The 22405-nt window shown below is 37.0% G+C and overlaps 2 protein-coding genes across 2 annotated transcripts in view; one reads left to right on the top strand and one right to left on the bottom strand.

The window, feature by feature from the left end:
* The window catches only part of qin (tudor domain-containing protein qin), a 208176-nt gene that overhangs the window by 57537 nt on the left and 128234 nt on the right, over window positions 1-22405 (bottom strand).
* LOC105145206 (uncharacterized) overlaps window positions 1-22405 on the top strand; it is an 86013-nt gene that overhangs the window by 47055 nt on the left and 16553 nt on the right. The window contains exon 2 of the mRNA XM_011054626.2: window positions 18521-18712. Coding sequence (XP_011052928.1) covers window positions 18521-18712 — 192 coding nt within the window. The remainder of the gene's footprint in view (window positions 1-18520; window positions 18713-22405) is intronic.

Raw genomic sequence — 22405 nt, 5'->3', positions numbered from 1 at the left:
TCCTTACACCGTTACTTCGTTATCCTCTCTGCTTTCCACGAAGCTCTCGTTAACGTTCTAAAAGGTCCGCGAAGAAGGACGCGCGTGAGTATTTGATCCTTGAACTCTTCTCTCGGGCACGAAAGAAGGAAACTGTCAGAACGAATAAGTGTTCTGTGAGCTCCAGTGCATCCTCCCGAAGCACTGAACGAGTTCTTGATCTAGAAATTCTATGGAAGCTGGCGCACAGTAGACGCGAATTTAATTTCCGCATACAAAATAATATTTCCTGTAAATTACGCAGTTTGTAAAAAATTACTTTTTTTTTTTAAGAAAGATGATTTCTAAAGAAAAACATCAAACTACATGAAAAAAAAAGGACTTAGTAATATCAGCTCAATATCAGTTGCTGGTTCAAGCTTTGCTGTTATAGCTAAAAGTTGACTATTGAAGATAAAATATATTTACGCTGCCGACGTCCAATTTTATTAAAATAAAGTTAAAATTAAAAGCGTACTTAACATGAGCTAAGTAAACAACAGTTGTTCCTTATTTAGTCGCGTAACCGAATATTTCATCCGCAATTGTTTCTAAAACGCTGCCGGTTGTCATTTTATTCTAGCATATTGAAAGATAAGACTGGCTGCTGCAGCAAATTAGATGGTAAAATATAGCATAGCATTCTTAATTGGCTGCAACAGTTTTTGGTTTGGCATTAGCCAATCGAAATTCTATACTGACTGCTGATAAGCTAACACAACTAAAAATTGGCTGCAGCAATAAAAAATTGGTTATTGCAGCCAATTAAAAATGTTTTACCCTCTAATTTGCTGCAACAATCAATTTTTTTCTTTCAGTGCAGAGAATATTTTTCGTTGCAATACCTAAATCTTAGCAGACAATAAATTGAGCTTCGGTAGCAACGACATTAACTGTCCCTATTATTATACATTTTAACTACCGCAGCTATATTTTAGTTGCGTTGCCTAATCTTTTTCCTGCGTGTACAATTAACTGAAAACAACAGATAAATAACATAAAAAATAAAGAATATTATTTATAAAAAAATTTAAATCCTTCATTGAAATAGGATAAGAAGTATATAAAACTGAGATTGAAATAAACTTGATACGGTTCGCTTAGAATAGACGTTAAGCAACTGGCTTATTTCTGCCAGTCACGAAGAGTTTGCAAGAAAACGATGATGCGTAACGCGAATCAATTAATTTTTGCTGAAAAATATCTAAAAAGAGACGACGGACTCGCGATCCATCGCAAAAGAACTTCGGTAATACATCGCGCTGCCGGTCGCATTACAAGCGCGAACTCGTTACAGGAACACCATCTATCACGGGGTCCGACTGCGGAAGATTTATCTCGGGCGATTATCCGAGGATAAATCTTCGTTGCCTCATTTTCGCGGCGCCCCCGAAGTAGCGGTAGTCGCCGGTAGATCAGGCACCGGCATTCATTTTCGTCTTCTTTTCGTCTGCCTTTTCGCATGCGAGACGCTCTTTAAAAAGATGACGCAGCGCGGAATTGATGGACCGTCGCGACGCGGCGCGGCGCGTGCCGAGTCATCGTCGTTCCGATCGCGAGGTTGAGGGATTGAAGATCAGAGACCGAACCATTCCAGGATACCAAGGTCCTAAGACCGCAGGTCACTTCTCAATTCGAATTCTCCGTTTGTTTGATTTCGCGATTGAGCGCGAGGCCACGCTTGGCGTACAAACGCAACGTCTAGAGCTCACGCAATCGTCGTGCAAGGTATACGATGTACGTGAAGAGACTGGCGACGTTTCTAATAATTGATGTCTCGTAATCGATGTTCTGGGTGTCGCAAAATTAACCGCTGGAATCTTCCAGGATATCACTCTAATTACATTTGTACGAAAAGTGGCCACTTACTAAAGTAATTATTTCAAAGAACGTTACCGCACGTGATTATCACAGCGTACTGTACTTAATCTTGTACTTTAATTTCGCGCCAGGATTGAAATAGTACTACATGCAGAAACTGAGTCTATTCCGCCTAAAGTTTGAACCCCGTTAACGTGAGGTCTATTCTTTTTCGAAGAAAGTTCTAAACTGATCTACACTGGTGGAGATAATAAGTTGGAGTGAAACAAATTATATTTAAAACTGTCTTTGAAAAAGAATAAACCCTATGATGAAAAAATCGGAAAGTCAAGTTGTCGTGACTGGCTTGCAGTTTTTGTAAATCATCAGTAAATTGTTTTCCAATGTTACAAAAAATTATTTTTTGCTGAAAACTATCAGTAAGGATTTATTCGGATTCAACACCGTAGGTTTTAAATTCACACTGTGATGATGTTGACACGAGAGATTATAAATCCACACTATGTTGACATTAACATTAATAAGATGAGAATTACATAGATAAAAAATTGCAATTATCTATAATTCCAAAATATCGGTGTGGATTTAACACCATATGATGATATTTTTTAAGTGTACTTATTTTTGCTATTAAAAATGTTCAAAAATTATTATTAAAAAATTTAATCTTTCTTACTACCGTTTAGATTCGTTGCCATTTATTGCGGCCACAACTGCCATAAAAAATTCGTAGCACGTCCGTCTATGGTGTGACGCCACGCCAAAGAGGATGTGCCTAAACGTTCGTGCTTTTAACGATGTCGGATCGAGCAGCAATATTCTTGCGAAATGAAACAACTGGTGTCTGCAATTCGCCCGGATAATGCTCGTCATTGTAAAAAGGTCCCTATTAATGCTAAGAACGCCGCACAGAGATGTAATCTGCTTTATATAATAGGATACAACTTTTATTGGCACGTAATTGTTGGCAAATATACGATCTAATCAGCCTGAAATAAACATTAATATTAATATATTTCACTATCACAGACTGTCTGAATCGGCTGTCTTTATAATCATAAAAACTTCAGTAATGTCATAACGTGAATAAGTCGAGAGAAATCGTGTTTAAAGACTGTCTAATAAGAGTCTAGACATGAGACAGCCAATTTTGATTAGTTCGCCATGATTTGTTAATTCCTAAGAGAAAGAAACAGAAAAAAGGTAGGATAAAAAGAAAAACAAATATATGTATATCCTACTTTCGCAAGCATGATTTTTACAAAGTTGTGTCTAGACTCTTATATACAGTCTCTATCATATTCATCGATTATTTCAACGAATATTGCAATTTTGACGTGTTTCACTCTAACTTTCGGTATTTTCCGAAGGATTCGATTTCTAAATAATACTCACAAGCAGATCGTAGATTTCGATGCGCCGAAAATTTACTTAACAATGAGACTGCGTTATCGGCTTCGCACTAAGCGACGAGAAATAAGTTGAATTTACCGAGCGAGTTCGTTAAAAAGGGAACATTGTCATGAGGGGCTTTGTGTGAAACAGCATACGCGTTACTATACGAGATGACTCGTCACTGTCAATGTAAATCAAACTCCTAGTTTCGTTTATTTTCACACGTCGCGTCACTTCTGCCTTCGCCCGCGCGCACAACCGTGTGTACATCTCCACCCCCGTTTCCTTTCTTTTTTTACACAAATTCAGCCTTATTGATTTCTACATAAAAAAAACAGCATATTCACTCTTTCCGTTATCTCTTTTTCCGCTCACTCGTGGAGTCTCGTTGTATTTCCATGGAAACCGCAAATTAAACGTGTGACGGAGAGTAACGGGTAGGTTAATCAATCCAAAGGATAAAATGGATTTTAAATTAAAAACTCGCATACTGGCTGACTTTCGCCGGCTTTAACTTAACTTAGGTTTGTCAAAAAGCTTTCTTGCGGTATCATGATACGTATATTGAAGTCCCAATCTTGACTATTGTATGATAAAAAAAATTAGAGAAAAGCGTTACTAGTATTCTTAAAGAAAGAGTTGAAAAGAAAAGTGAAAAACAATAGATGTGAGTTCTATTCGACAGTGCCGAATAGACTAATTAGATTTTTAATCCTCCTTGGCAATGTGAAAATTTAACTCTTTCGCTAGCAACAGGAATTTTTGAGACAACAATATTTTTTATTCCGGATTTTATATAAAAGTTAGAAAAAATTTCTGGTATATTTGTTAAAACTTTAATAACGAGTTTTTACCATCATACAAGTCGAATTGTATTTTACTTATTTTTTTCACAAATTTATCTATTGGAATTTACAATCAAAATATCGACGATATGCCTTTAAAGATTCCAGTTATCGAGGGAGAGTTTATTGATTTAGTAAATTAATAATAATGGCGATTAATATAATGACAAATTTCTTGAGAATGCATGGATTAAATCAAAGCACAAAATGCAGCGAATTTCTTCCATTGTCATCTTCGATAAATAATCAGAAAAATAATCAGACTACGAAGAAAAAAATAAATTATAGTAATGAGCAATAAATGTTTTTAAATTTTATCTAGTTTTAAAATTTATTTTGAGATAACTCATCCTTTTTATTAATAATTAAGTCGACTTTCATTAAGAACTTGCCGTTTTGCAGAAACGTTTAGGAACATCGTTAAACGAAGATCTAATCCTTGGCTTTTAACTGACTGGCGAGAAACGAGAAAGATGGCTGTTACAAAATTCCGGACGTTAATCTCTTACGACAAAAATTATGTGTGAGTTTATAAGGGACTTTTCACTTGATATTTCATCGCGCAAAAAAATCACGTCTTGAAATGAAATTATTAAAGTATCATCATTTTTTAAATTAAAAAATTGATTTGGGAAATTGAAAACTATTAGTCAAATCTAATCTCTGGACTTTAAAAATGAATAATTCGTGTGCGTCTATATTTGAAATTATTTTAGTTTAATAATGAGCAATTATGCAGAAAGGAATCCAAATAAAATTACCGAATATGATTTCGAATAATTACGGAAAAAAATAGATTGGGATTCGTTCAGCTTGCTGAACGAATTTAACATCCATAACCAAGAAGATTTGATAATTTAACAAAGAAATTCTGTAAGTAACTATTAGTATGCTAATTCAATTCATTCCTTGCTGCAATGAAAATTGCTAATGTAAGTTTTCTTCACTATAGCAGCAAAAGTAAGTAAAGCCATTTTAGCCAGCGTGTTTTGTTAACAAAATTTTGATCTATATATTAAATTGATTTTCATAGAAAGTTATCTTTGTTGTAACAAATTTGCTATACTATTTGCTGTGCAACAAATATACGATTACCTATAATCGCTAATTTTATTCAAATATACAACTTTGTTACTTTAATATAGAAAACTGGCTATCCATATATTACGGCTGTAAATTTGCTAAATCAATAAAATTTTTAATTGTTTTAATAAATTTCTTTCCATGATCGTTCGAAATAAAAAAAGCAGTAGTAGATACATTTTGCGGAAAGTTTCTCGAAGATAAGCGTGGTCCTTGTTATTTGACGAACTTACGAAAGTGTTCAAAGAATCCCGCACATTATAACATTCGCTATTTTCTTTATGGAAATTTCGCTGATTATGACGGAGCCGAAGGAAACTTTTCCCACCGCGGAAAGTGGCGCGTCCGCATTCCTATGAGTTAAGTTCGAAATCATTGAATTGACGTAACTTTGAAACTCCAACTCCGAGCGACCTCGTCACTATTTTCTTTTATAGAATAATTAGTGGAACTTTCGTAGCATCCCTGCGTCCGACAAGGCTTCCACCTTGTCATGTTTAGTCGACATATACGTTTTTGCCATCCGCGTCGCTCTTTGGACATGTCCCTCTCGGAAAACCGGAGGTCATCCAGAATGCCGAGACATTTCTGACAAAAATGTTGAGTTCGTGCGGACACCAGGATTTGCAGATTAAAATGTGCTAATTTCAAAAACGCAACGAAAGCACTTGCGAGCCAGACTTAAATACGAAAATAGAGAAGCAGAAATTTACTTATAGACCATCGTGTATATGAGAGAGAGAGAGTGAAGGAACTGAAAATATCGAAGGGAAAAGTTAAATAAAACTGACAATTATTTATTAATCAAAGTAGCTTTTTTACTCCAATTAATTGGCTTTAAACTACAATAATTAACATTCGTGCATTATCAATATAAATTATAATTAAATTAAAAGACAAAACCATTGCTGTTTGAAATTATCTGCCGCCACGCAGAGCAATGGCTAATCGGTTTTGTTATTTGTTTAAAATATATTATAGTTTAAAGCCACATCCTTTAAATGAAGACTTTTACAATTGATAAATAATTGTCTTTCCATAGGGATCGCCAGTTACTGGTCTAGTTTGACTAAGTACTGGATGATAACTTGAGCCCAGTCATTTTAGCCAGTCATTTTCCAGTGATAGCTTAGTATTAGCTGACAGAACTTTAGCCATTATTTAACAGTCAGTCATTTGCCAGTCATTTGTTACAACCAACGTTTAGCTAACCCTATGACTGTCAATTGACAGCCAAAGTTCTGTCAACCAGTATTGGACCATCAAATGACTGACTGTTAAATAATGGCTAAAGTTCTGTCAGCTAATACTAAGCTATCACTGGAAAATGACTGGCTAAAATGACTGGGCTCAAGTTATCATCCAGTACTTAGCCAAACTAGACCAGTATTTTGCCAGTACTGTGTCAGTACCTGAAATGTGGATACCAGTAATGACCCAGCAGTAGGTCGATTGTAAACCCTCTATATGGGTTTATTTAATTTCTCCCTTAAGTATTCGTAATTCGCCCCCATTCTTCCCTATATCAAAAATAATCGGAAACATAGTATTTATCTTAAACCGAGTTCAATGATAGTGAATTATAATACAGCACTAAATGTAATCAGACTGGATATGAGAAATGAGAAGTTATCATTACTTTAATATACTGCAATAATATCGTTCGCATTTTCCCCCGTATTTTCCCCATTTTTTCGCATTATCTAATCGTTAGGAAAAATATAAAAATACTGTTAGTTTTGTATTATATTAATTTCATTTAATAATATGCAGAATAAGTGCCATGTCATTAGGTTTTATTAATGATAATTTATAGTCTCAAGCCGAAGATACCAAACCGGGGATTTTTTAGAAAGTATACAAACTCATATTTTCTCTCGGTATTAATGCGGTAAGTTGCAGCTTCTGTATAAGTAAGGATTACGCAAAGCGATAACGTGTATATACACAAAAGATGTAAAATCTCGGATATTACTGTCGTGAAATAATGACCGAAATTATATGCCAGACATAACACCGACGCTTTTAGATATATATTCACGCGAGATTTTTAGAGAAAAGTGCTGGCATACAATAAACGGCAATTTTCGCCTGCCAATTCGAAGCAGCGATTACAACGGAGCATGCGGAGTTCATTCGCTTTACAAATGCAGCGCGTGCCTCACTTATTCATGCCTGCTGGCGATTAATTATACGGCGTATAATACACAGCGGCAATTAAAAATTAAAATATTGTAATAACTCCTAATGAAAGAGAGAGAGAGAGAGAGAGGGAGAGAGACACCGCGTGCGCAATGAATGTCGACACAGACTATGGAACGTGCCTAGTGCGTTATTCACGATACGCTTGTACGTGCAAGTTAATGCGGTTCGGTCATATTATGCTACCGGCTAACCATGTATTTTAGCGAGATTAATGAGTCCAAAATATGGAGATCATTAATATCAGATCGCTCAGCGCGCTCACGGTGCTACGGTTAAGCGATTTTTTTCTTCCCGCAGGCGTGTCCATAAATGTCATTACACATTTAATAATAATGACGCTATCATTATGCTTCATCATACGCCATAAACCGTCAGCTGTCCTCCCCGAGTGAAATTATGCAACACAGGAGAGAGAGAGAGAGAGAGAAAAATCAGAAAAATTCTGGCTGTAATTACGATGATTTACTCGTCCGAAAGATCCAAAGTTTAATGACAAAAATACAGAAGAAAGAAAGGAAATAATCTTAATAACGCAAAAGATTAAAATTCACATGCTGCATTCGAAAGACATCCAGCATATTTAACGATAAAAAGATCCAAGCGAGAATTCGAAAGTTTAGTCCAAGGCAGCTGAAAATTTTGTTCTTTGGTCGTTACTTTTCTGTATTATAGTTTGTCTCCGCGGGAAAAAATGCATTTATCGTATTCAATGCGGAAAAGCTATTTCGACTCGTCGTCTCGCTCGGCCGAAAAACCTCAGAAAATGCATCGTTTATGCGGAACCAGGAAAAGGAAGGAATCCTTGGCAGTCGGGGTGGTTCGGATCGATTAATTATTTAACGAAACCCCTTCCCGCACCACCGCTCACCTCCTGTTCTCCTGCTCGCCCACCTCCATCCACTTCTGCCAGCGTTTTAGCCCCGAAGCATCGTCCGCTTGTTCCGTCTATGTTTCCATCCCCAGCACAACTCCCCCCCTCCCCATCTCTCCCTCTCTCGCTTTTCTCCTTTTGCGCGTCGACACCCTCGTCGACCCCACCAGCCGCCCCCAGTCTGAAATTTCATCGGGAACACGAGAATCGTAACTTCGATCGCGTAGCACAACCCCCGTACCGATTGACGGCATGCGAGGGGGATGTTGATACAACAGATTACGTGCCCTTTGATGCGAAATCTTGCGATGTTACGTATGCGCGTGCGCAAAAAGACGAGTTATGATTGGTACTCGACCATGGTCGAGCAGAAAAACATGAAAGTTTTAAAATCATCAAAAAATAGATCTAGACAAGAGTACTCTCCACAACTTTCAGAGTGAATCTTACCCTAAGAAGTGAAATCTCACTTCGATCATCCTTAAGCCGATATATTTAAGACCGTCTTAAGATATCATGAATCAATCAGAGGCAGATCTTATTTCAAGACCGTCTTAAGTAATGTCTTAAGACGCTAATGCGGCTCCCTGAATTGGTTCGTGATATCTTAAGACTGAACTTAAGACAGTCTTGAATATAAGAACTGACTGTAAATACCGTCCTTGAAGATTGAAAATTAAATCACCATTTCAAGACTGGCTCAATTTTAGAATGAGGTTTCGCTCAAAATAATTTAGAGAGTAGAGAGTAAACTTTTATCAACAAGATTACAGGAATCATTGGTATAACAATTAAAGCTTACGAACAATAAACATCCCATCATCATTATAAAGTTGATAATGAAGCGAAGCTTGCCTATGGAAACATTTTGAGGTGCGAATGGTACGGAAAGTGACGCTGGAGAAATATGAAGCTCGCAAGAGTCAGATACACGGAAAACGACAGAGGCGCGGAAAAGGAGAGGGCAGTCAAACGAGGGGATGATAAGGGGTAGAGGCACAGGATGCACAGACGCACACAGTTAAATGGCTCGATAACTGGACGAGGCGAGAGAGCACAAAGGCGGCGGATCGTTCTTTACGCCGTTAAAAGGCCCTCCTTCTAAACGATCATGGCGAAAAGGTTCTTCTTCCTCATCGTCGTAAACACCTCGCTCTTCCTCTCGCCCTCTTTCCCGCTCTATTTTCTCTCCTCATCTCTCATCGTCCAGGCTCTGTACGCTGTACGTCGCTCCGGCTCGCTCTCGTAGTTAGAAAAGAGAGGAAGAGAGACGCCTCTCAAGCTACCTTTCTTCTCGAGCTCATCGTCCTTCAACGTCCCGTGAATTTCCTCGCATACCAGGGAGACTCCACCTTCCAGGGTGTCGCGTTTCAGGGGTGACGTCTTTTAGCAAAGACAGCGGCGAAGTTGTGCCCGACGTCGCGGACATCTTTGGCCAATACCTGCGAGATCGTCTTCTCGATCATGACGTGGTGGAGAAATCAATGTGCTTATTATGCATACATATTTCTAATTAGCCAAGGAAAATTGCACGCCAGATACCACCATCTTACGGAGGTGATTTGAAGCATCATATTATGATTTTTTTTTATATACTGTATTACCTGTTTTTATTTAATTATATGCTTACCTACATTGTCAATTGAGTCTAAATTCTGTATGGGACTACAGAGGGTTTTAATGCTCGTCTCTTTGGCAGAGTAGAATCTAAATATGTTTAAATATAACCGCATCTGACATTTGCGCAGAATTGTATGAAATTGGTCTCAAGAACGAGAGCACACTTGGATTTCTTCCACCATGATCAGAGGATCGATTGTGTATCTTAAAATGAGGTGAAAATCACAAAAGTGAGTAAATTCACTGGAATATTTATAATTTCATTGGTCAACATCTAGTGAATTTGTTCACTTTTGTCATTTTTACCTCAAGTCAAGAAACACAATCGACCTCCAGAGGCATGTTTGGATCATATCATCCTTGTTGTTTATCGAATGTTAAACAACAAAATACGAATACGCCTCTGGTTAGGAAATTTCAGGGCATTCGTCGTTCGATTGTAACACCGAGAGATCGGAAGGTCTCGCCTTCTCTCGCATGTCAATATACTTTGAGAGGATATTTAAAGAGACCCGAAAGGGCAGACGAACACGTGACATGACTATCGGTTAAACGAGCATTACCTTCCCCCTTACTTCCTTTATATCCACGGTATCCGGGCATCCGTCTCCTCGTATTTCCTTTGCGGGTTTACCGCCGCTTACTGTTTACCGCGGTATCATATTTACTGCGATTTATCCATGGCGTTATCGCGCCTGCGGTTTCATCCCTCTTTCGTATCCGCCCCCGCTGTCGGAGGTACTGCGATGTGTATTTTTACAATTATGATTTTTCTCGATTTTTCATCGGTACAATACGCTGCGTAAAGAACGACTAAAATTCGGCTCTTCGATTTGAATAACATGTTTGTAATTTTGAGAAAGCTACTTTGATTAAGCTACTTTATGTAATAATTTTATTTGTTAATTGATTCAATTATATATAATTAGCGACAGTTCGCTAATGATTTAATATAACGTTCGACGATTGTAGAATTACGTAAATCACTAAGGTTTAGTAAATATATGTATAATTGCATGTTATACATTCATTTAATATAATTTAACGTAATTACGAATTATAAAGATTTTTATTATTGTATATTATATTGATCTCTCAATATATCTGACTTCGATATATCGATTTATAATATATGCAAACATTCTTAAAACGAACAATGTGTTACAAAAATTTAAAAACACTTTTAAAAAATTGATAGATATTTATGGAATTACTTTCTTAAATAATCCTATAATAATGTGTTTTTTACCAATAATTCTTTAGATTCAATAACAGTTGAATCTAAAGAATTATTGATAAAAACACATTGTTACTTGAATGAATAATCCTACGATTGTCAATTTTGAAAAAGTGTTTCTGAACTTTTAGCCTAGAATGTATATCCTTTCTTTCATTCATCCTGATACACGAAGATATTTCGTTGATTATCGAAACGAGATTTTGCGATGTCCCAACCGCAACGCGAAGTTTTGTATCACATAATACAATATTTTATAGCGTTCTCGATTGAAAATTCTTTCTCCGACGTTAACCGAAATTCCCATTATTTTCCATATTTATGGAAAATTTCGTGAATAAAACAATTCCTGATTTCGCGATAATCAGAAATAGCCAATTTCTCGCCGTTTCTCGCAATTATATTATCTGACGATTCTTGCAGAGTCGTAGAAAACGAGTGAACTTGGAACTTTTCACATCAGTGATTATCTCTCCATTTTTTTTAAACACGTCGATCGCGGCGTATTCTCCAGCGCGAGAGAACGAACAAGAGAATAATTAGGCCACCGAAAATGTAGCGGCTAATGGAGAAGCGGCACGATCGATAGTTAATTATCACACGCAGACAGCTGGCCCGGATCGTTGCAGCACAGCGGCGGCATCATATCCCGATTTGTCTTTCGGAAATAGAAACTCTCTCTCTCTCTCTCTCTCTTCTTGTTTTTAATTTATCCATTCGCCCCGTCCTCGGGGCAGGATAGTGAATCGATTTTCAGCGTGCACGCAGCCATGCGTTATTACACACCCCCGCCGCGATAATTTAGTTCGCTTAATACCTACTTTTGCCGCAGATACGCATTTGATAATTATTCGGCATTCGGCCAGACCGGCCGAATAATTACACCTGTTTGTCCGTAGCATTTAATATAACAAATGTTATTTGATCCCGCGGTCCGATACTTGCACGAGCGCCCGTATTTTATCATTCGATATCGGGGGAAACGCGGCGCGCATCACCGTCTCATAAATTCACGAAAATCCGAAATCCGTCGTTTATTTCAAAAATTACGGATCGCTTTTGCGCTCGTGATTTTCGTCGTACAATCGATCTTTCGAATCGCGTAATGACGGAATCGTGTTCGCCGGGAATAACATATTTTTTCCTGCATCATGCAGGATTGCCACAAATTCCTCATTCCTTTACTTTTCCCTAATTTTCATTAATTTCCTTGACTTTTAATAATATTTTGAAATTTCTCAATATTTTTGTCCTTATTTAAAAATAGTACTTTGTTGAGAGTAATTTAACATAACAATGCTGCAAACTAATAATGTTGCAAATATAGCAATGTAAGTTATTATTATTATTATTATTATATAACTTCTTTAAAACTATAAGAATTTATTATTTATTATTATTATGTAAACTTTTTTAAAAACCAAGAATTTTAATTGTCCAAAACATTTCTTAACTTTTCCCTTATTTCCCTGACCATTTTCGATTTTCCCGACACTTCCCATATTTTTTGTTTCATGCTAACATTAATTGTTTTCATGTCCTTGTGTATCCGGGATCGCTCACGGGATCTTCTTGCTTTGAGCTCGTCGAAGTTACCATACGGAAATATCGACGACGATCCTCGCCGACGTGCTAATACAACGTGCAGAGATCGCGAGGTCAACATAATTCGACACCGTCATGCATATTTAACGTCCTTTAAGCCGGTTCCCCGTGCAAGGAAACACGATGTTCGGATAATAGGCGTGGTGCATCCCCGCCTTTGATCTCCCACTCAGCCAGAGAGCTGCGTTTCGATACCCGCGCGTGCATAATCGGCGTTATATGCGGATAAATAGCGAGAATTAGCGTGCGATCGTGTTTGTACATCGACGCTTTTTTTTTTTTCCGGCTATAACGATACACATCCGCGACATTGCAGTCGGCTTTCCCACGCAGCACGCACGTAGTACGCAGGAAAACGTAGGAGGGAAACGCGATCGTACTTTTCAACTTTTGTTTTCTCCGTGTCCACCCATTCTTCGCCGCCTACTCTCTTTTTTTTTTTCCTTCCTTTTTTCGTGCCAATTTCTTTGCAGTTCTCCGACCGACGTGTCTGTTCTCGTTTTCCCTCTCTCGCTCTCTTCCGGTCGGTTCTCGGTGAATTTTCATGCGGCAGTGCGATATTAAAGCGCCGTTTCCCTGGGATATTTGCGCGTCGAGCGAAACGCAGAAAATAGTTACGTCGCGCGCGAGACTCTTTTTCTTCCGCGCTTCTCTCTGCTTCTTTAATGGAAAACGGAGGAGGACGGACAGATAGACAATATTTATTATACTCCGGAACTCGATCCACCTTTTGCAAGCGGCATAACGTAAATACGCAGCGAAATGAAGCTACGGACGACACGAGCGAAATTGTAAAACTAGCTGAAAAAGTAATGATACTTCAAAGAGGCTGGAATATCTTTGACACAGATATCGTAATAATTTCAGTGACGTCCCCATAAAGGGTTATTAAACAATGGAAGAATGGAAAAGTGAACTGCATTTATTAAATTATGCAGAGATTCTATTTTTTCGAGTGACGATTAAGGTTAAATGATTTTTCATTTTCTCATTAACTTGAGATTAGGTTTTAAGATTTTATCTGTAGTAATGTAAAAACTGTATTACTGAATTAATGATTTTGTCGTAAATAACTTTTAAAGTTACTGCTATGAAATCATTACTCTCTAAATTTGAATCAGTGGATAGTCACTAATTACCCAGCGACATACTTGGACAATAAGTGTGCCTTCCAACAAACGACACAGTGCGACACAGTGATCGTGTCATCTTTGTTTAACATTGGCAAACAACAAGGATGTAATGATCATTTGTGTCACTAATTAGTGACTATCCACTGATTCAAATTTAGAAAGTAATGATTTCATAGCAGTAATTTTAAAAGTTATTTACGACTAATTGAAGTTCAACTAAAAAAGAATGTTTGAGCATTATATAACTAAAACACTGATATTTGCACGTTAATTTCAATCTTCGAATACCATATTCATTGAATTTATGCACTAAAACAAGGTTAGTTAGATCACATAATAAAGATTAGCTAGGTTAGAGATTTTACATTTCATTCACTGATTATCAGTGACATACTTGGCACTGATATCAGTAATTATCCACTGATTCGGATTTAAATAATAGAAAAGCACTTTTTTTTTACATTATCATCAAATTAAGTAACGTCAAGTTGAGTCTAAACCGGGTAAAGAAAATTCACAACCAAGGCTCAGTTTCACAATTCACGATTAACTCTAAACCGAAGTTCAATTTATTCACTATCTCTTTCGAATTCTAGAATTGTAAGAAGATGAGAAACAAGTTGAACCTCGATTAAAAGTCAACCATGAGTTGTGAAACTGGGCTTAAGTAAGTAAGTAGGATGGTTAGAACATAAACTTCAGATACAGTTTTCTTTAAAATCTCATTTGGAAAAGGAAAATAAAAATCACTTATTAAACAATCACTTATTCGTTTAAATTTTCACAGTCATAAACATTACTCTCTATCGTCACGAACGTGGCGCGTTGTCCCTAAAAAAAGCAGAAATATTTTATCCTGCGTACTGAAGAGCATTAAACAACATTCGATTCGCGGACGGAAATATTTTACGATGTTTAATAGTATTTACAGTGAGCATTTTTGGGATCCAGCGTAACATTAAAATCGTATTTCACGCGCGACCAGCGCGGCAGCGGTAAAATTCATACGCGGAAAAGGAAGGGGGGGAGGGGGGAGGGGGGAGGAAGAGAAAGAAAATCAACAACACGACGCGATCATAAATCCCACGCCCACGCAAATGCATTGCTCGCGAGCGCGAATTAAACCGCTGCGTTTTGACGCATAAAGTTCTGCTCGTCGATGAGCCATTAATTAGCTTCCACGGCACGGACGCCGCGGCAGGTATCAAACAGGATGAACATGGGATTCCGACGAGCTTTCGTAAACCGGCGTAATACATACGCTATCCCCGATTATGATACGCCCTACTAAGGATTCATAGCGCGATTACGTGGTCGAATTTATCGCGTTAATCGTGAATTCGTTCGTGCGTTGCGTGTAACTATCGTGAGAGGGGGCGACGAATTGTTTTGATGCCTATCAATGAAAATCTATGATATGACAAATATAGAAGAATGAATGTTATTCTCTTTGATTTACAAAACTCGTTGAGATAGTGAAAATATCTTGTTCAAACATGTGGAAGCGATTCTCACGTTTGTGAAAAATATATAATATTGACGCTCGCTAGTTTAAATCGTAAATACATCTTTTATCCTTTCGAACTTTTACCGATGACAATTCATCGGTTATTGATAATTAACTTAATCAAGGGCCGAGTAATAATATTTATTCCGCATCCGTTGTCTCGAATAAAACTCGTTGAGAAAGACTTCTTGTTTTGTCTAATTACTGTGATAGTCTGTTATTTAATTATCTCATATTCAAAGACTGCAATGACTTGCAGATTTTCTCTTCATAATCTTACAGCAGAGTGCCAATTTCAAGGAACTTGGTGACTGAATAAATATAATATTCGTTAGATAATACGGATGTCACATTTATGTGACAGGGACGTCGCAGCAAAGGCTTAAATAAAACACACGATTTAATGGAGTTCGTAATAAAACGATTTTCATCATTAACGATATCAAACTTTTAAAAAAGCTTTCATCTGTCAAATATAAGAATTCGCTTTCTATAAATAGACATACTGTCGATATTTAAATTTGAATGTACTGTATAATATCACTCTAAATCTGTAGCAGTGAAATTGTGAGTGAATTTATTAATGTTAAAAAGGAAAATAAATTTGAAGATTATAATAAACCGAATATCACTCCAAGGGGAGAATGATTTTTATTTAATTATGAAAAATTCATTTTCTCCCTAAAAAAAAGAAGATATAGTTACAAACTTCTATGTAAGAAGTTTCACACGTTAAAAAGTATATAAACTATATAAAAGTATACATTCTATATATAATACAAAACTAGTGTAACAATTCTAACCATCCCAGCTTTATATACACAGACATTGGAATTTCTATTACGGGAAGACACACTATCTGTTAACGCTTAACTTATTCACTTTGATTGATCGAGTCGGTTGAAATAATAATCCACTCCTTACATAAGAGTGGACCAATTAAGTTCAAAGTAAAAATTCACTTTTAAAGTAGTGATCTTGCAACTTATTTTTGTTTGGAATGAAATTTTTACTGTTGAAAGTTTAGAGTGTATTGGCGTTAAATCATTGTAAAACAAAATAAAATTGTACAGCAGAAAAGGATTCTCAGTTTTTTGTAAGAAATATTTGATATTGGTATTAACGCTCGCGAATTAAAAATCGCGAATAATCAAATTTGTCATTCTTTCTAATTTTTATGATGACAATTCACCTACCGAACGTTAACTTAATCAAAGACCGAGTGATAAAATATTTGATTCTGCATCCGTGATTCCGAAGCTTCGTCTTAATTTTCGATATTAAATATCTTCACCTTTTCACGGATGTGACTCTTGTTGGGAGCCAAGGCACGCGTAAGGCTAACGGCTACTTTTGTAGAAGCCAAACTCAAGATTCTCGAGACTTGACCCAGTCTGTTGGTCGACACGAAACTTCGTCCATTCACGCGGCAAGACGACGCAAAGTTTTCACGAGATGTACATCTGTGGACGAAAGGACGGTTCGAAGTTTTGCAGCCGCCGACCGCGTACCGATACTCGACTGCGTTATTCAAGACATATTCACACTGCGGTCGAGCTGATCCGAGTCGCACATTGGCTGGCACTTGATCGAAATTAACACGCTTCAAAAGTTGAGAGTTAATTAATTTTCAGTTCGCAGCGACCAGTCTCCGTCGTTAAACCGCTATTATCGCTTCTCGATTAGGCGACTGTGTGCGTTCGTATGGGACAAATTGAAAAGTTATCGAATGTTTGACATGGAGCCGGAAAATTCGACGTTTGTCGAAGGCGTCGTGTCATGTTGTCGTTTAAACACGATACGTTTCAACGGAAATTTCGCAAAAATTATCCGCGTAACTAATATATTCCGCGAGAACGTACGATAGAAGGAATCTTCTACGTTCAAACAAAGCGCATTTGGAACGCAAATTACTGTATCGCGAAAGCCAAGAGGGAGGTAAGGCATTAAAACAGCCATGTCTCTGCCAAGAAAAACAGCGCGGCGATGAACGATATCGATTAAACATTTCCCCGCATGAATTAAAGAGACTGTAAAAATTTGTTTACCTCCGGGAACTCATGACGGTCGACCTGCATTTTCAAACGATTTAAATTTTAAATTGTTCAAATGACCACAACTCCCGGAGGTTCCAGGAGGCAGCGGTTGGTTTCTGTCATATCTCTTTCTCTCTCTCTCTCTCTTTCTCAGTTCCCACTTTCCTTTTCTCTTCTCACGGAGAGATCCGAACTCAAGAAGGAAATAACAGTAGAAGCAGCACAGAACACTTCAATCATGCGAATTAATACGGAGAGAAAAGCGCGCGCACAATGCAATTAGAGGATAACAGAGCCATTAGTCTTGGGGCGCAACAAATCAACTCGAACTTCCGTAAATTAAAACGCTTGAATGTTTAAATATTGAAAAAAAGTGGACTACCAAATTCTTCTTAATAGGCAAAATAAATTTGTATAAATTTAAAGTTTTTCATGAGCTTAACCACGAAAATAAATAGTAAAAATGTTTAACGTACTATGTGTTAATTTTAGATTCATTCTCTCTTCGATTTTGTCGAATTTTACGTTTATCATTCATATTCATTTGTTGTGCTTCCTTTCATTTGTAATTTTGTTTTTCGTAATATTTTTTTTATTATTTTTGTTAACTCGTTAATTCAACAATTTATTATTTACACCGCATATCTATAATAAGTTCATCATAAACATTACATTTATTTAAAATATGTTCTGAGAGAATCTTGAGTTTAATACTTCAATCAAGATTATTAAATTAAAACAAATTCAATTTGCTTATTATAATATATAAAGTCGTTCTTTCGATCAATTACAATATTTGTTAAAAGAAAATAAATTTTTGTTTTGAATACATAAGTAATGAGTTTTTCTAATTTGTAAGATGATAATATAACAAATGAGATTTTCTAATTTGTAATACGTGTATTTAAAGATTATTATGAAGAAAATATTCTTTAAGATAATCCGTTACTTACAAGGAAGAAAATAAATCGAGCAATCACTTTTCTTAGCTAAAACAACATGCTGATGCCCCCTTTCGAGGTGCATCTCGTTTATTTTTTACTGTCCACTTATCCACACTTCTGTTATTTTACATTTCAATAAAGATTGTTATAATTATTATGTATCGTTGGATGTATTTTGCAGCTAAAAATTGCTTTTGCAGGCGGTGTACGTGGAGCTCAGGGTAGTAAAGTGTCAAAGCGGGCGAAGCCTCTCGATCCCGATGAGGACGACTATTACTACGATGATCCCGTGGACGAGAGGAACAATCCGACGAACGAGGCGCCGGCCGTGCCGCCTGGATTCCTGAGTCCGTCCGTGCGAGAATACCTCGATCTCGGTAAATCGATACCCGGTACGTAAACAAGATCATCTCGCGCAAAGTTGTCCCTTTGTTGAGGTCCGCTTGTCGGGTCGGGTCAACCAATCCCCGGTTGACTCGCAACGGAGTCTCGCTCTTTTCATCCCACGCTTCTTACATCTCTGTGTGCACAGCTTCCGGAACTTGTTCTTACTCTTCTGCTTCGCTTTATCCACCCTTCTCTTCCCGTTTTCTCTCACGTCACATTTTTTCTCCTGGTCTCTCCTTCCTTTTCCGCACCGAAGTCTTTTGAAATCGAGAGTGGACGCAGCATCGCATATAAAAGCCGACCGATCGTTATTTCTCGCGTGCGAGAAATAGGTAAAGTCCAGAAATGGAAATTTCACACGGAGATGAGCCGGACTCGCAAGACGCTCGCGAGTAACTTAATTCAGATACTTAATGAGAAATAATGAGGAAATGGAGAAAGCAAGATATGATGAAATAGGCAAAAGAGACTAGTCGATTGCGTAGACACTCTCCGTCGAACGCGTCTTCCGTATTCTCGAGCAGAAAATATTTCACGCTCGACGATGCCAGACTGTGAGAAATGTCAGGAACGCGGGAGTTACGCGTGGAATTGACCCTTTACTTTAAAGTACCGTCTGCGAGCGTTTCCTCTTATTCATAAGAATAAGAGAACGCTGCCCGAATCCGCGAGAAATACGTAACTGTATATAACAGTTCAATAATCTAATACATTTGTGAAATTATCATATATTTCTGAGCAAAGTTTTGCGTGGAAAGGTGTGCATCTCCATGGAAGGTTTCATTTATCTTGATATACTTATACACACAGTGCTAACTGAGAGAATTTTATTATAGGAACAAATCAAGGGAAAGCAATGATATTTATTAAAAAAGACGATCGATTTGTTACGATTGCAAATTAATTCGTCAATGTAATAAATAATCAATATCGCTAGCAAATATAAGAGACTAAATATATATATAAGTCATAGACGGTTGCAAGATCTCAAATCATAAGAAATTGACCAATTCTAGTCAAGCATTCTCCCTATATTAGATTATACAAGGTGCGTCCCAAAATTTTCCGAACTTTTTCAATAGGGATAGGTCGGGTGGCGCCATCCGTGTGTTCGATTGCGCGTTTGAAAGGTACATCCCTAGCTGACTTCCAGTAAAAATTTCATGACATTTGGTTCAGTGGAAACGAAGTTATGGCGTCTCAAGTGTCAGTATGTTGTATACATCGGTACGAGAATGAACTTCGAACAAAGAGCCAATATTAAGTTTTGTTTTAAACTTGGTAAAACATTTACCGAAACCCATAATTTGATGAAACAAGTTTATGGTGATAATTGTGTAGCCCGTGCCAGTGTTTATGAGTGGTATACGCGATTCAAGAACGGTCGTGAGGACATAAATGACGACGCACATACAGGTCGCCCAAAATCGACAATTAACGAAAATTCCATCGAAGTTGTGCGTAATTTCATCAAGCATGAGTCAAAATCTTCAGTGAGATACATGGAAATGGAATTGAACATCCCCAAATCAACGATTTATCGCATTTTGACCGAACATTTGGGCCTACAAAAAGTCTGTGCACGATTTGTTCCACACAAGGAAGTTGGCGCTTGTTACACGATAATGCGCCATCTCACCGTTCGACACTTGTCACTGATTTTTTGACTAAAAATCACATTTTAACAATCAACCATTCCCCGTATTCGCCTGATATGGCACCTTGTGACTTCTACCTATTCGGCAAAATGCATTTGTCCATGAAAGGAAAGCGGTATGTGGACGTAGAAGACATCCAAAGGGCTTGTACCACTATTCTGAAGGACGTGCCTTTGAACGACATAAAACACTCATTTGAAATGCTTTTAGATCGTGCCAAACGTTGTATTGAGTCCGACGGGGACTACTTTGAATAAACAATTTGAATTTGAAAAAAAAAGTAAACCGTTGTTTTATTTCAAAAGTTCGGAAAATTTTGGGACGCACCTTGTATATGTGCTTGGTTTCTTACGACTTGAGACTCCACGATCATCTATGAATTCTATGTAAACGAGCCTAAAGTTTATTAAAAGATAGGCTAGATTCTGTATAGTTTGCTTCTGTTACTAATAATTGATTGATATAGCAGATTAGCAGCAATCACAACAACAAAATTTGTTGTCACATATTTATCGATCACCGGTTAAAAGTACTGGTGGCTTGTTAAATTAACAAAATCCTTTCTCTCAGTGCTGATAGAAATCTGGCAAGTTATGTAGAGTGGTCCAGAATATTTAGATAATTAAAAAAAAAATCTATTTGTAAGTTTTGAGATCGACACTTTTCCAAATAAAAATATTTAAGATTAAAATTTATATTTAACATTACAATTTTATAATTTAAAATAGATATCTTGGTTAAATTAAAAAAAACATGTCTATTTCTTATTAAATCTAATTTTTTTCCAAGTTCTAAATCGCTGCTAAACTTTCTATTATTTTCAAAGTCATTTCTTACATAAATATATTTTAGAAAAATCTATATCTTTTTGTTTTATTAATAAATAATGTGTAATGCATCCTTAAATACTAAAAATAAAAAGTTAGGAAGAGATTAAACCTAACGCATAATACAAATAAGATTAAAATATATAAATGTCCAGTATTTTATTCATATCTATTTGTGCGTTAGGTCTATCCTCTATTCCCAATTTTTAATAATTATTCTTGTGTTCCTAATATTTCTTGCAATATGTACAAGGCCTTAGACACACTAATTATTTCTTTCAATTATCGACTGTCGATTTTTATGAAGCCCCGATATAAACATTAATTAAAAAATATCTACAATCTATATGGTTCAATATTAAAAGCTAGAAGAAACGATGTTCAATAAAGTAAAAAATCGCCTTCATAATGTCTACTGCACACCGGATTTCACATCATGTGAGAAGAAGCCAGAGATTTCATTGGACATCGCTAGTCGCTTCATCGCATCCAGTGTGCAGTAGGCATAAGAACATCCTCCACACTGAAAGAAAAGATTGGGTGCAGCAAATTAGATGGTAAAATATGGCACAGCCTTTTTAATTAACTGCAGTATTTTTGATTGCGTTAGCCTATCGAAATCTTACATTAACATTGCTGATAGGCTAACGCAACCAAAAATTAGCTGTTGCAACCAATTAAAAATGCTATGCCATATTCAGCCTATTTTTTCTTTCAGTGCAGACATCACGATTTTTGACAGTTTTGGGACATGTCGTATAGCCTATTCTACACTGAAAGAAAAGATTGGCTGCTGCAGCAAATTAGATGGTAAAATATATGGCGTAGTATTTTTAATTGGCTGCAACAACCAATTTTTGGTTGTGTCAGCTTATCCTCAATGTCAGTATAGGATTTCGATTGGCTAACGCAACCAAAAATTGGCTGCTGCACTCAATTAAAGATGCTATGCCATATTTTACCATCTAATTACCATATAATTTGCTGCAGCAGCTAATCTTTTCTTTCAGTGTACAGAATGGCGATTGCGCGAGAACGTATACGGCGATGGAGACGCCGTTCATGCGAATGAAGTGTCAGGTCGAGCGATACACTTTGCAGAGTGCGATTATAAGATTTGCCGGCCGCAAATGGATGGGATTTAAATCTAGACGGACGATGCAATACCGGCAGCGTTCATGAACACCCTTCAGCGGGTAATCCGGCCGACAAT

Source organism: Acromyrmex echinatior, chromosome 12, assembly GCF_024713525.1.
Source record: "Acromyrmex echinatior isolate Ae372 chromosome 12, ASM2471352v2, whole genome shotgun sequence".
Taxonomy (NCBI): Eukaryota; Metazoa; Arthropoda; class Insecta; order Hymenoptera; family Formicidae; genus Acromyrmex; species Acromyrmex echinatior.
The sequence above is the reverse complement of the archived record's forward strand: the minus strand, read 5'-3'. Positions and strand labels throughout refer to the sequence as shown.